The 15,046-nt window shown below is 54.4% G+C and overlaps 1 protein-coding gene across 1 annotated transcript; it reads left to right on the forward strand.

Annotated features, from left to right (window-relative positions):
- The first annotated feature begins 527 nt into the window (after nt 1–527).
- DBH (dopamine beta-hydroxylase) lies at nt 528–14,787 on the forward strand. The gene is made up of 12 exons (XM_086475751.1): nt 528–962; nt 3,281–3,427; nt 4,818–5,075; nt 6,490–6,666; nt 7,075–7,177; nt 8,484–8,650; nt 9,367–9,510; nt 9,600–9,638; nt 10,621–10,680; nt 11,281–11,408; nt 12,008–12,167; nt 14,653–14,787. Exons 1-12 carry the CDS (start codon nt 528–530, stop codon nt 14,785–14,787), a joined length of 1,953 nt encoding a protein of 650 aa, XP_086331877.1.
- The last annotated feature ends 259 nt before the right edge of the window (nt 14,788–15,046 follow it).

Genomic DNA, 15,046 nt, shown 5'->3' on the forward strand with positions numbered 1-15,046 from the left:
GGCTACTCAGAGGAGCAAAAAAGAAAATGGAGATGCACACAGCAATGCCCTGACCTGCACCCAACGGAGGGTGGGCAGGGAGCGGGACTGGGACTCTGGGTCTATCTGGCAGCTGACCCTGGGCTTTGATCCCCCACTGGACTGGCCACCTTTTGGGTGACAAGTGACCCCAGGCTGGGGGACACGGGGATCTGTGGCTGGGATTGCTCTTGGCGCTATCCTGGAGCTTTTGCCCCGCAGAGCGCAGGCAGCACCGGCTGCAGAGCTGGGCAAGAGGCACCGCAAGCAGGGCAGAGCGCGTCCACGCTGGGCTCAGCAAGAGCAGCTTGCGAGTAAACAGCCCTTTCCAGCCACTAAGGAAGATTTAAGACCGAATAACATCAGCCCAGTCGAATCCAATTGCTATTGATAATGTCCATGTGCAATTAGAGCCAATTAAGGGGAGGCAGCGAATGACGAGTGTTTGGCCAGGAGGTGGGGGGGGGGGTGGGGGTGTCAATACAACAAACCAATTTCCCAACAACTAAATGCAATTAAAGAGTATCGCTTACCCGGCTTGCCCAGGAGGGCCAGCGCATAAATGGGCAAAGCCAGGCGCGCGGGGTGCTGCCCTGCCCAGCATGCAGACCTCCGGGAGCAAACCCTGCCCCTGCCCCAGCTTCAAGCTGCGGGAAGTGGCATCCATGTACTTCACCATGATCGCGGTGTTCCTGGTCATCTTGGTGGTGGCCCTGCAGGGCTCGGCACCTCGCGGGAGCGATTTTCCCTACAAGGTGCCCCTCGATCCCCAGGGGCTGCTGGAGCTCTCCTGGAACGTCAGCTATCCCGAACAAGCCGTGCATTTCCAGATCCTCATCAGGGACCTGCAGTTCGGGCTCCTCTTCGGGATGTCGGACAGGGGCGAGTTTGAGAACGCGGACCTGGCCGTGCTGTGGAGCGACGGGCACAATTCCTACTTTGGGGTGAGTCGCTCGTGCGTTTGCATGGCTGCTTTTGGGGTTGAATCTGGCTCGTGGTTTGAAAGAGGGGGGCTGGTCCAGGGCACGGCGCACGCTGGACCGCTCCTACTGCTCAGGTGGAAGTGGGGGTCCAAAAGGGATTGGGGGTTTCTGTCCCAGAGGGAGCCAGAGGTCAGGTCTACCCTACGGGTTTGGCATCGGATCTTAAACCCAAAGAGGAAAAAAATAAATGCAGCAGCACATCAGCAAGGCTGAGTGGAACCAGAACTTGGATGTCCCTGCTGTGCTGAGCTGCAAAGAGCGGTTGCACAGACCAGCTCACACTCGCACGCACACACACACACACAGAGGATGCATCAACACCTCGGTTCACCCGTGCGCCGCTGCCAGTCACGTCAAAACCGAACCACAGCTCCCGCTAACGACTTTGAGACGGCGCAAAAGTCATCAGCCAGGAAGGCTGCTCCTGCCGGCACCAACAACCCAGCGCTACACCGCGCTCGACGCTGTCGCAGGGATCAACGGGACACAGGACAACACCACCTGACGGCTGCCCGCCAGCGACGCGGTGTTACCAGAAATTAAACAGGCAAATGCCTTTGGGTGGCGTGTAAACGCCTGGCGGTGGCAGATCGGCAGGGGGGACTCATTTCTCATTTTGCTGTTTGATATTGGTGCTGCAAATCGCTGTCCTTTCTGACACAGCCCGTTTGTCCAGCTTCTTGTTTGGTTTGTCTTTCTGGGGCTGCAGTTACAGTCACCACCCCTGTGCTCTCCAGCAGCCACCTATCCCCAGACCACTGAGTTGGGCTTGTTGCAATTGCACTTGGCTGCAGAAAGCAATTCACATTTTTTTTCCTGTGTGAGGCTTTCCAGTAAGTTAAATTTTACCTCTCTGCTTACTTCAAATTAGCCATAAAACACATTCTTTCACAACTAACCGCAATGTGATCTGCAGTGTAATGAAAGGATGAAAAGAAGGGCTTATTATCTGTACCGTTTTCCTGCTAATTACCAGCCATTCAGGATGTGTTGTGGCCCGAATGCTACAGTATCATGCATTTCACAGCATCACGTTAAAAAAGCATAAAGGATCATTTCTAATCTGCCTTCGTGTGCTCACTGAAAGACAAACAGCGCTGTATTGAACACCGGGCAGCATTTGGGCTTTCTCTTTCACTTGGTACTGAACAGCATCCTGCAAGGAAATTTCTATAAATCTCTCCAGTCCTGGTTTTCTCTCTCCCAGCAGCCTTTCTTCTGGATAAGTATGTCAGCGGTTAAAAAGATCCAAATTTGCTTAACCCCCGTGTACTACAAGATTAATTTGCACACCACATTCCTGTGAAAACAAATGTCATGCTAGCTTCATGTATCTGATTTTACTCTCCCCCTCTAAGGACAATATGTTCTTGAAATATCACTCTATACTTCTGGCTGAAATGATGCCAAGATGCTTTATTCTTTTTCTACTGTTTCTTCCCCCAAGATAAGAGAACCGATGCTACTTGTGTATGTACAGCGAGGCACTTCTTAGGCGCCTTTTCTCAGTAAACAAAAGATATCAACAGGAGATGCAAACGATCAAGACAACAACAATGTACAAATCCAAATTATTGCAGGATTTTATACTCCAAACCTTCAAATCCTTAAGCACAGGAGCAACCTACTGCTTTGCTCCTTGGTGTGGCTTTGTCACCGCCGTCAACCACGAGCAGTTTTTGGGAGGTCTTGCAGGGCTGCTAAAACAATCTGGTCACCACGAATTAAGGATTTTGAAGAGTGGCAGCAATTTCTAGGGCTGTCACTACAGCCCAGCAAGGGTCTGGTCTTAAATTGAGAGCAGCTGGTTTGTGGCAAGGGCCTTGGAGAGAGAGCATCACTCCCTCGTCCCCATGAAGGTGTGTCCCCCCCGCCAAATACACCCAAAACAAAGCACAGGCTGATGCAACACCTTCATGTGTCCCTCCGGGCTTTCCTCCCCCCACGTCCGTTCCCCCAGTCGCATCTCAACTCGTAAAGGTGTTTCTGTGGGCTGTTAATGCTGGGTCACGTATTTCACAGGTCTGCCTGTGCCGAGCACCAAGGGTCTCGTGGCAGGGGCCGTGCCGGTACGGCTCTGCCCCTTGGGCTGCTGGAGTAGGGGCATGGGGCAACCAAAACACATGCTCCCGGCACCACCTCTGGGTTGTGGAGGGTGATCCAACTGGAGGGGGGATCTCACAACCCATGGTACCACTGGAGGTCACCGCCGTGGGCTCCTCAGGCTGAGCGGGGCCAGCGGAGCCTCCCGGTTTAGCAGGGTGCTCTTCCTCCCACAGGATGCCTGGAGTGATACCAAGGGGCAGCTCCACATGGACTCGCAGCAGGACTACCAGCTCCTTGGGGCTCAGAGGGCTCCTGAGGGGCTCTATCTCCTCTTCAGAAGAGCCTTCAGCACCTGTGACCCCAAGGACTACCTTATAGAGGTACGGCATCACCCTCACCCCTCTATAACACCCCCAAGCCCCGTCCCAGCCTTGGAGCAGAGCTCCAAACCCCAACCTGCGTGGTTCTACCCGACCAGCGTTTTGTTTCGGGGACAGCAGCAGGTGTTTGTGCTGTCTAAGGCAGAAAGGAAGCATGCTACAGATGTCAGTCCTGCAACATGAGTAATGTTTGGCACCATCTATTTACAACCCCTTATAAACCTCTATAAAGTGTAGATTTTAGCTCTTTTACATCATCCACTCCTGTTAAGCATGTGTTAGGTCTATATAAATACCCTCCTGCATCACTCCGGTTTGCAGTCTGGAGCCAACTGCTTGGAGTGTTACAAAGAGGTGTCGGTGTTTTCAATGGGAGGCAAAGAGGAGGGTTGTGGCAGGAGCCGGAGCAAAGGGAAGGCAAACAGAGCTGCTACCGTGTGCTTGTGTGTGGTTCGGTGAAGTCTCTCTGGGTCTGCATTCACTGCTCCCCCATGAGATGGGATTTGGGGAGAACCTTCCCAGTGCAGGATGTCAAAGAGCTTCGGAGTCTCAGCCATGGACGCCGGGTGTGGGCAGGAATCGGTACAAGGCTCATTTCAGATGAAAGCCTTTGTTGGGCAGGATATTTTAAAGCCAACGTGGGCACCGAGCATCCTTGAGGTTTTGTTGCTGGTTTTCAAAAGCTTCTCTTGTGGTGAGAAACATCTACTGTCTGCCAAAACACAGAGAGCCCTGGAGGAAAAAAAATCTGTGTGTGAACTGGGAAAAGACTTGCAGGCCTTTATTCTCCGATCCCTTAAGAAAAAAAAAAAAAAATCTCTTTTTCCTTCCTTCCTTATCTCCTGTCCAGAGCTCATTGGGTTCAGCAGCACCTTCCTTGCTTGCAGCAGACTTTCAGCAGAGCTTCTCGCAGTACAACCCCAGCTGAAGCTGGGAGAAAGGGATAATTTCAGGGACATGTTTTGCTTCTGCTGTTCCTCCCCAGGCTGCTGCCCGTGGCCATTGCTAGGGCCAGGCTGCAGGGTGGGATGAGCCCTGAACCAACACAGTTGTCCCAGCCTGGAGCCCAGGAGCGACAAGGGGCTCTGAAAGAGCAGAGAGGAGCATGTTACCCTTACGGAACTGATGCCATCTAGGGAAAACTTTTCCGACTCTCCCAACTGGTAGGGAACCCTCTGTGATCACAACAGCCAAAGAAATGCCCCAAAATCTACAATCTTCCTGGGACAGCACAGCAAAGGGAACTACTGGTGAAGTCAGGGTGGCTTCCCATCTGCGGATGGGTCGAAAGGCCCATTCCTGAATTCATGCCACCAATATTTGTGCTAATAGTCCATGCAGTTCACGTTCCTGCATGAAAAACAACTGATACACTTTGCTTTCGCTTCAGGATGGCACCGTGCACCTTATCTATGGGATCCTGGAGAAACCGGTCCATTCCCTCCGAGCCATCAACATCTCTGCCATCCACAGGGGACTGCAGAGGGTGCAGCTGCTAAAGCCCAACATCACCATCCCCAAACTGCCCAGCAACAGGAAGACCATGGAGATAACAGCCCCTGACATTGTCATTCCCAGCAACGAGACAACCTACTGGTGTTACATGGCAGAGCTCCCAGATGGCTTCCCCAAACATCACATTATCATGGTAAGAGGCAGAAGAGGAAGGTTGCTTTCCCTGGTGCAGGTTCACATTCAGCCATTTTGCAAAGTCCACCTCTTCCCTGTGAAAACAGAGAGGTTTTCAGACCCTCACATCTTCCCCAACGGGGCACCAAAACACCTCCCAGAGCCATCCCACCAACCAGTAGCATCCTCATGCCTCCTAGAGAACCCCAAACCAGAAGTTTCTCAGCAGAAGGTGGCAGGTTGGTGACTTTCCACTCAGCACACTGAGCAGGTACCAGGGCAGGCTCAGAGCAGCTCCCTTGCAGAGCTGACCCCTTGCAGAAGGCAGAGCTGTAGCCATCAAGGACAGACAGGATTAGGGACCACAGTGAGCCACGAGGAATATATAAACATTGGAAACAAAGGAACAGGGCTGGCAAGAGCAGGGCAGAGCGACCTAGGATATGAACAGGCTTCTAAAAGATGAGGTATACTCCGAAAAAAAGGGTTACAGACATAAAGGCAACTTGTGTGCCTTGCCCAGACGTGTTGCACACGCCTGGGTCACCTCCCTCGAAGGAGAAGCAGAAACCTGCAGGCAGCCTAGTGCCAGGGAAAGGCAGGCGTAACACCAGTCTGACCGCCCGTCACGAGCTGCTGGGAGAGCATCGCCCCGGCAGGCGCGGAGGTGGCTCGGCAGATGACCTGGCACACCCAGAGTCAAAACCGCACGACGGGGAGGGGGGAAAACCTGACACATGAGCTGAAGCGAGTGCTTAGTGATTTATAGGAGAGAGACGACGTTGCAAAGGAAAACTCAGAAGGAGGATTTTCTCTCCAACAGATGGTGTGAAATGAATCATCTGTGTGTAAGTAAAAAGTGCGTAACTCCTGATACCTTCCCGCTGCTGCAGATCTTTTCTACAGCTGGCGCTTTTTGCCAGAGCTGTTCCTCAGGCTTATTTGGAGTCACTCTTCCTACCCCAAATCCCACTCCCCATGCCCCAAGCAGCGGATGACTAGAAACAAAACCCAACAGCGCCAGGCAGAGCTACCATAACATGGCCAGGACCCTCTTTAGGAAAAAACAATGTCACCAGGGTCACCTCAGCCCTGCAAAGCTGGCAAAGGACTCAGTCATAACAAAGCAGCCCAAGATCTTCCTCTGTTCAGGTGCATCTGTTGCTGGAGAAGGGATGAGGTGTTTCTTTGTGGGTTCTGTTGGACTCTGTGTTGGCCCCAAAGCCATCCAAGAGCTCTTGGCCCTTGGTGCCTCATGCCCAGAGCCACCTTCCCTCCCCATCATGCGGCAGAAACTGTCTCCCATTCAGTAACGGATAGCAGACATACCTGCCTTGGGCTCCTTGTGGAGCCTGCAGACAGCAGCCCCCCCCGGGGATGGGCTCTCAGCAGAGGTTCTTAACATATCCTCCTTCTTGGATGCTGCTTTGCAGTACGAGCCAGTGATCACGACAGGCAATGAGGCCCTGGTCCACCACATGGAAGTGTTCCAGTGCGCTGATGCGTTCAACAGCTTCCCCCATTACAACGGGCCCTGCAACTCCAAGATGAAGCCAGAGAGGCTCAACTACTGCAGGCACGTGCTTGCGGCCTGGGCCATGGGAGCACAGGTGGGTGCGAGACGGGACCTGCTGCCCCTGGGTGAAAACTTTGCTCCCGGGCACTTTCCTGCTCCCTCCAAATCCTTCCTGATCCCACCTTGGGATCGCCCCATGCAGGCTGCCCCAACCCTGTTCTCTGCTGGGATTCGGGTTCAGCCCTGTCTGACCTCCCCATCCTCCCCTTGGATGTGTCTGAGCTCCCACCTCACCCCAGCCCACCTCCCCATTGCCATAAATCGGTGGTGGTTATGCCATTGCATGTGCATGCCAACATGCGAGAAGCCTTTGGAAGCAAGACCAGCTCACCAAGCACAACCAAGAGCACACGGTTGGGGTCAGGATTACGCCCAGGTTTTTCAGCCTTGTCCCCAGGAAAGCCACCCCACCACTCCCCTAACACCCTCCCTCTGCTTCCAGGCTTTCTACTACCCTGAAGAAGCAGGTCTTGCCTTCGGTGGCCAGGGCTCCTCCAGATATTTGCGCCTCGAGATTCATTACCACAATCCCCTGCTGTTCAATGGTGAGTGGGTGCACGGCGATGGCCAGTGCCTTCCCAGCGAGGCAGTGGCACGAGAGCTGGGTAAACATCAGGGACTGCCACCCTGATAGAGGGTTCCATGTTTCATACAGAAAAAAACTTGGCCAAAATCACAGCCCTATTTGCAACCTATTTGCAAGGTTCCTGTAGAGCCATGATCCAAGGCACCACTGGTATTTAGTTGGGCTGTCACAGGGCATCCCTCCAATTTCTGTGCAAGGTGGTGGTGGGTCTGAGCTCAGAGCCAAGAGCAACAGTGGTGCCAAAGTCACCAGAGAGACAGCACCAGCCTGGCTGGGGATGGGGAAATTTAGGTGTTGTTTTACTGGTACTCCTGCTTCGATAACATTGTCAGGAGACACATTTAAAAAAAAAAAAAGGACCCAGTTTCTTCATTAACATAAAAACAAGTAGCTTCTTGACTAACCAAGTATATTTTTAGGAGACCAGAGCATATGTACTGTAGATCAATCATAGCACATACGGCAACTTGAGAAGAAACACATCTATAAATATGGAGTTCACGTCTTTCATAATTTATCTGTTTTTGCATGTTAACCAATAGTGTCTCCCCTGTTATTCTTATCCCTGGGTGGGCTCCAGCCCAGAAACAGGGAGTTCAAAGCCAGCCTGAACCCCTCCTGACCTACTGAACCTGCCCTTTCCCTTTGCTCACAAAGCTGGGTGGCAAACGAAAGCCAGAGTCTGGCTTTGCACCTCAGCATGGATCGCTGCTGCCTCTGCCTCCCCCACAGCCAGCATCTGCCAGGGCACGTCACGGGCACAGGGTCTTCTCCAGCTCCCACCAGCTCCTGAAGGGAGGTTCAATGGACTAATCTCCAATGAGAGAGAGACCAGAAACTTCCCAAACGCAAGGAGTACTTGCTCCACAGGCATGTTGTCTCCTGCCAGGCGCCCAGTAGCCGCATGGCCTTAGCTCTTTAGACGTATCAGTTAAAGAAGATGCGATGAGCCATACTTCTGAGGGACTTGTCCAAAGCACCCCATCATCTGTCCTTCTGCTTTGGGCTCTCCAAAGGCACTTGCTGTCTTGGGAGCAATTCAACTTCAGGTCAGTGACTTCTCTAGGGGACCAGGCATGTGTTTGGGGCCACTCGCACGAGAATATCTAGGATTTAAAACCAGTAAGAATCACACGCATGAAGAAAGCTGGGAGTGAGAGGCTGGTGCTCCTCTCCTACACTGCAGCACAGCGTCATTTTTCATGCCTGACCTTGTCCTGGCAGCCATCACTTCTCCCGTGGTGACTTGCAGCCTCGTCCTCTAGGTCGCCGTGACTCCTCGGGGATCCGCCTCTACTACACGGACACCCTGCGACGCTACGATGCCGGCATCATGGAGCTGGGCTTGGTCTACACGCCAGTGATGGCCATTCCCCCGGGAGAAGATACCTTCGTCCTCACGGGCTATTGCACCGATAAATGCACCCAGCTGGTGAGTGCCCGTCCTCTCTGCCCTGACTTCACCTTGGAGAAGAGAGGTGGCTTTTCCCACGTCCCGGGCAGCAGCGATACGGCACCAAGTTCCCAATTCCCAGTTTCAAACTCCCCGAACCCCTTACCATGAGATTGTGCTGGAAAGAAAAATCTGCCGTGTGCAACAAACAGCGAGCAGCTGGTTGGGATGCGCTGAATCCCCCTCGAAGCAGCTCTCCTGGGGAGCCATCTGCTCCAGCTCCCCAAGCTGCCGTTCCCATAAAACTTACTGGCAGTGCCGCAGCGGTGCTTTCCCCCATGGAGATGGGAAAATTGGCCTCTCCTTCCAAGGAGCTCAACAAGAGCTCTCTCAAAGATGCTTTCAAAATGCCCACCTTGCTCTCAGGGAGGTTTTAGCGGATGCTTTTGTAGGGCTTACCCCAAAGGAGTCATTTATGCCACCACTAACAAACGCAAAGAAGCAAGCAGTGTCTGGCTCAGCTGCTCCTGCTGACTTAGGGCACAGCAGTGCACACGCTGGATTTAGCAGTGGACTGAGCATCTGTCCCTCTGCAGGGAGGTCACTTCTACACTGCTCCAAGAGTACAGCAATCCCTTAAACCCCTGTGTGAGAGCCAGCGCAGGGACAGCCATTCCTGAGCCTGCAGCAAGGGGATGTGCGGGAGGGGAGAGGGACAGGGCCCTGCTCGGGGGCTTAAGCCATCCTTCCCCCAGGCTCTGCCCGCTGCCGGCATCCGCATCTTCGCCTCCCAGCTCCACACTCACCTGGCGGGAAGAAAAGTGGTGACAGTGCTGTCCCGGGACGGGAGAGAGCAGCAGGTTGTGAACGCTGATGGTCACTACAGCCCTCACTTCCAGGTACAGGGGTCTGCAGGGGCAGTGGGGGGTCCTGGCTGGATGTCGCCCCACGGCGTTGCTCTGATGCAGCCCCTTTCCTTCCCTCCCAGGAGATCCGCATGCTGAAGGAGATGGTTGCAGTTTTTCCAGTGAGTGGCTCCGAAAACCGTGGCGGCTTCCAAACAGCACAAGAGCTTCCCCTGACCCCGCAGCCCTGAGACCCCTGCCTCCTGTACATCACCTCATCCCCTCCGCTCTTGCCGGCAGCCCCTGCCCGTGCACAGGCACCCACCGCCACCTGGGACCTCCCGGGGGGCTGCAGGAGGATGCGCTCCCTCTGGTCTCCAAGTCTTATCTCCCCCCCTCCACAGATGCCTTGGGCATGCTGGGGCCCATCTCCTATGGCACAAAACTGGTCTGTGGGCAACCAAACCTTGCCAGGAGCTCAATTAAGCACCTAATTTAGCTGGGCTTCCTCTAGCAGGAGGCTCCTCAGGGGGGCGAGGGCAAACCATACATACGCTGGAGGTGCCCCCTCCCTCCTCACTTGGTGGAAGGAGAGGAAGTGATTTGGCAGCAAACATGGTGGGAGTGGGTGGTAAAACAGAAGCTGAGTGTGCCCTGGGGCTGTACAGGTGAGGAAGGACCCGGCTGCAAAGCAGGGGGCACCTACAGGAGCCCTCCGTGCCCCAGGAGGCTGCTCAAAAACCTCAGCCCCCACTGAAACCATACCCAGGGCTGTGCTCTGGGGTGTCCCTGGGACCAACGGTGGCGGGGGGCCAGTTGTGACATCAAGTTGGGTACAGGTTTGTTGTACAGACAAGAAAATGTTGCCCAAGTGCATTTTTTTTTAGGTGCTTCAGCCCTGCAGAAAGTCTTAGAAAGTGAGGAAAGCAAGAACCATCCCTGGGATACAGCCCTGGGGAATCTCCCCAGGGGATGCACATTTAGCAAGTGCTCCTGTGGCACCAAAGCGGGTGCTGGTGGCGAAACAGGGTGCCAATGGGCCGGCACTGATACAGGGAGCAGAGTTCTGCTACGCTACAAACTCCCCGAACCCCAAATTTGCTGATCAGAGAGGGGAAACTCTGCGCTCTCACACCTACGTGTATCTGTGTTTGAATCCCCCAGGGCGACGAACTCATCACCACCTGCACATACAACACAGAGGACCGGAGCAGAGCCACGGTGGTGAGTGCAGGGGCTGGTTTGTGTTTGCACCCCAGGTTTGGGGGCACCCACAAAGTGGGCACCTGCGTGAACCTGGGCTGAATCACAGCCAGAAACCAGAGGGAGGGTGGTAAAGAAGCAGACCCACAAGGCTCTGCTGCCTGCAGCGGGGATGTTAAGGTGCTAATTGAGAAGTAGTATGTGTCACTCCAATTCCCATCACAAACTGTTCCACCGGGGATTAATTGTAATTAAAGAGAAGTGGCATTTTTTGACAGTGCATGTTATTTTCTTACATTGGCAGCAACAAAAGAGCCTGTCAGAGGTACTATCAACAGGGACAAAGCTAAATATAGCAGAGGGATTATAGGAAATCTGCATTTTAACGTAAACCACACGATCTAGCCTGAAAGTCTGCCCTCGCACAAAGGGTGGATGGGCAGATGAGCAGAGCGCGGCCAAACCCGTGCACCTGAAGGGGTGCACCCATTTACCTATAGGTGTGCACACACAGACGGGAGCTTTGTGCCTTCGCAGCCCCTCTGCCCTCCCCGCGGCCCGCGCAGCCCCGGGAGGGCAGAGCTGGACCCCGCTGCCAGCGCGTTTGTGTCTGTGCCGCAGGGCGGGTTTGGCATCCGGGAAGAGATGTGCGTGAACTACGTGCACTACTACCCCCAGACGCAGCTGGAGCTGTGCAAGAGCGCTGTGGACCCGGGCTACCTGCACCGGTACTTCAACCTCGTGAACAGGTACAGAGCCCCCCGCACGGCGGTGCTGAGGGGAGAGGGACCATCGCAGAGCCCTTTGCTGGTAACACTAGGGAAAAAGGGTTTAAAAAGTGGGGATGGAGGCGCTGACCGTGCAGTAGGTGTGTGGGGGCACTTGGGCAGCGAGGGTTTCAGCAGCACGATCCTGCCTTCCCCTGCCCCCAGAGCGGGCAGCCAAACCCAGGGTTTTGGGCATGGCTCTGCAGCAAGAACCGCTGGGAAGAGAGAGCATTCCCGGGGAGGGACCTCCCAGCAAGAGTCAGTGCACGGCCAAGCGCTTATGGGCAAAACACTTCTCATAGCCCAAGGCAGATGATGCCAAGCGTCCCTGCCAGAGAAGCAGGCTGCAGCTCATTCACCCATGATGAGAGGGGCGAGATGCTGACCTTGCACAGCGTGTCCTACTCGTGGGCAGTCCGGCTGGCCCCAAATCTGCCGCCGCAGGTGCCGGCTGTGCTAGGCTTTCCCTGCTCCCAGCGCTGCCTTTGGAGCCGTTCCAGGCAGAGCTTTAGGCGGGGAGGAATTAGCACTGGAAGGGGACAGCACTGCTGCGTTTCAGTGTGGTGTTTCTCCTGCCGCAGGTTTAACGACGAGGAGGTCTGCATGTGTCCGCAGGTCTCCGTCCCGCAGCAGTTTTCCTCCATCCCCTGGAACACGTTCAACAGAGACGTGCTGAAATCCCTCTACGGCTTTGCTCCGATCTCGATGCACTGCAATAGATCCTCAGCCGTCCGGTTCCCGGTACGTATAGCTTCACAACCAAAGCTTCACAGGAAAACTCACAGCCATAGGTAAAAAAAAAGCAGCTTGGCAGAGCTGTGCCACAGGGTGACCCTGATGAGATGGGTCAGGGTGTGCTCGGGATGTGGCTGAACCCAGCAGGCTCAGGGCAGGGAGCTGGAGCTGCCTGGGGAACATCAGCAGGACGCTGAGCCCAGCCCAGACCTGGTGCTTAAAACAACATGGCACGAGCCCGCTGTGGATGTCCTCGGCCAGATTCAATTAGGAGACATATTTGCATAAAGTGATTTTTGAGGCTGCTTTCGCTGAGCATTAAAACAGGGCTAGCTCCAGAACCGAGGAGAAACGTGAGGTGATTTTTAGGGTTTTGACAAATCACATCAGGTCCCAGCAGAGTGAGCTCATTACGCGCAGCATCTGTGCAGTCGTGGTGAGCCAGCAAGACGTGAAGGATAAAGGGCCATGAGATCTTTAAAGGAAAAACAGGCCCAGCCATGATGGTCATGACGATGATGCTGATGAAGATTTAAAACCACTGACAGTCCTTATCGCCATCAGTTCCTGACACCGTTTATCAGTGTAATAAACTTACACAATATGTTATCCACCGCAGCACTGGAGAATGTCAAGCTGACTGCAGTGAAGACCGTTGGCTTTCTCTCCTGGTAAATCCCCTTTAGCAAAGTCTGCTCTGGAGGGGCAGAAACCTTTCCAGTTCCCTGGGACTGGAGACCCGGCACGTCTAGGCCACGCTGAGCCCCACTGCAGGGATGGAAGTGGCGCAGAAGATTTGTGCAGCAGCAGAATTACGAATTAAGCTTCTTAATTATGGCCCGGGCAACTCTCTTGATTTCAGAGAGGTCTGGGAGTGGCCAAGAAGAAACTCGAGCGGAGCAGATCCGACACGGGCACAAAGTGGGTAACAAGCATCGCATCGAGGCCAAAGGAGCCGAGCTGCCTGTCCTGCTCTGCTGGTGTTTTCAGAGCAAGCTCGACTTTAAGACATCTCATTTATTCCACAATGTTTCTGCCAAGAGAAAAGCACCAGCTTCTAATTAAGCTCATGTTTTTGCAGTTCAGCGATCCTAAACCTGACAAGATTTCTGGAAGGACTGAGTGCTGTTAATTATTGAGCAAAATCTCAAGGTAACGCTTGTGAGCGGCCGCGGGGACATTGCTGTCCCTAAGTCCCCTGCACCTGCAAGGTCTTGCAGTGAACTCTCTACACTCTATATTCAGTTTTCCACTTGAAAGCACTGAAGACAACACTCCAAACGCCTCCGATCCACCGCAAAAGCAGGGTGCTGGCAAGGTGCAAGCACAGGGTTTGGGATGTATCGGCAGGGCAGAATGCCACAGCAGATGGGCTTGGGGCTGGGGCTGAGCCCTGGAGCAGGCGCACCCTAAACATGCTTAACTGCTCTCTCAAGCCATAAGGGTACAGGAAAGCAGTCGTTTCTCCAGCTGGTGCTCACCTGCAATGCTCTCCCCTCTCCGGTCTCTCCCTGTGTGCTTTGGGAGGGTCTCTCCACCCCCCTCCAACTTTCCCCAGGGTTTTCCTGGTGCTGGTGCAGGCTCTGGCCCATTTCACTTGACATTCTACAAGGAATTTAATGTGAAAACATAAATTCAACATCTTGCCGATGACTCACGGCTCTCCTTCTCCTCTCCAGACCTCCCTCCTCCTGCTCACGCTGCGGCTCAGCCTCTTGCTGACGTTTCCGCATGAGCGCGCAGCCGGCAGCCAAACGACAGCATCACCGCACCAGAGCTCAGCCCGGGCTGAGCCTCGCTTTGCCCCCACAGCCCCTGCCTGCGTCTCACCCGGCCACCAGCCGTGACCAACACGTCACATCTGATCTAAATCCTGCCCGGCGGGCTCAGCCCTTGGCACTGTTTGACTCCGGCAGATCGCTCCTTGCAGGGATCATCCCCAAGACGAGGTGCTCCCGTGCACGCATGGGAGCTGGGTGTTTTGTCCCTGCTGTGGTCACCTTGAGCCCTGATGGCTGTGACAACCCTTCCCCAGCTCTGCCCCGCGGCACTTCATCCAGGCTGCTGCGTCCCTCCTGTTTCACAGCAGCTGCACATGAACATCCGTGCTGGCAAATGTCGCCTCCAACCAACCTTCCTGCCAGCACCTGGTAAAGAGCATCTTTCAGGGCAGGGCTGAGAGCGTGGTGGGTTGGTGGGACTCCCTGGTTTGAGCTGTCTCCATCTGATTTGGCGGGTAACGCTTTTTGGGGTGGAAACTCCCTAATTGTGGTGGGTTTGTGCAACATGGTGCACCTCAGATGTCCGCGCTGCTGAGGGGATGCGTAGGTGCTTCTGCAATACAAATAATTAGTAACGTCTCATAAGAAAACATCCTGGTTGGGGCTAAAAACACTTCAAGTATTAAAGAGCATTTCATTTTTACAAGCAAGGAGAAATACAGCATCTCCGAAACCCTGACTTGGTCTCATGGTGCCAATCTCTCTTGCAGGGCGAGTGGGAGAAGCAGCCGCTTCCCACCATCACCAAGAGGCTGTGGGAGCCCGTCCCTCGCTGCCCGCCTGGCCCAGGCCCTCAGCCTGCTGCCCCCATTCCCCTCAACCTGGGCAAGCTCATGAGGGACTGACCCGGTGCCAGCTCCTTCCATCACGAGAGAAAGCACCTCCAGGCAGGAACATCCATGGGGAACGTCGCCTCGCTGCTCTCCCGGCATCCCTGCCCGCACAGCGATGCCGCCCAGCGCCTTGGCCCCTGTCTCCGGAGGGGGTTATGGCTCATGAGAGTTCAGAAAGTACTCTGGAGATGGAAAGCACTATATTTAGTGCATTATTAGCAATCCTGGCTCTGAGTAATGCTGCTTTCCGCCCCCAGAATAATAATGTGGA

This window comes from Leptosomus discolor, chromosome 19, assembly GCF_034619465.1.
Source record: "Leptosomus discolor isolate bLepDis1 chromosome 19, bLepDis1.hap2, whole genome shotgun sequence".
Classification (NCBI taxonomy): Eukaryota; Metazoa; Chordata; class Aves; order Leptosomiformes; family Leptosomidae; genus Leptosomus; species Leptosomus discolor.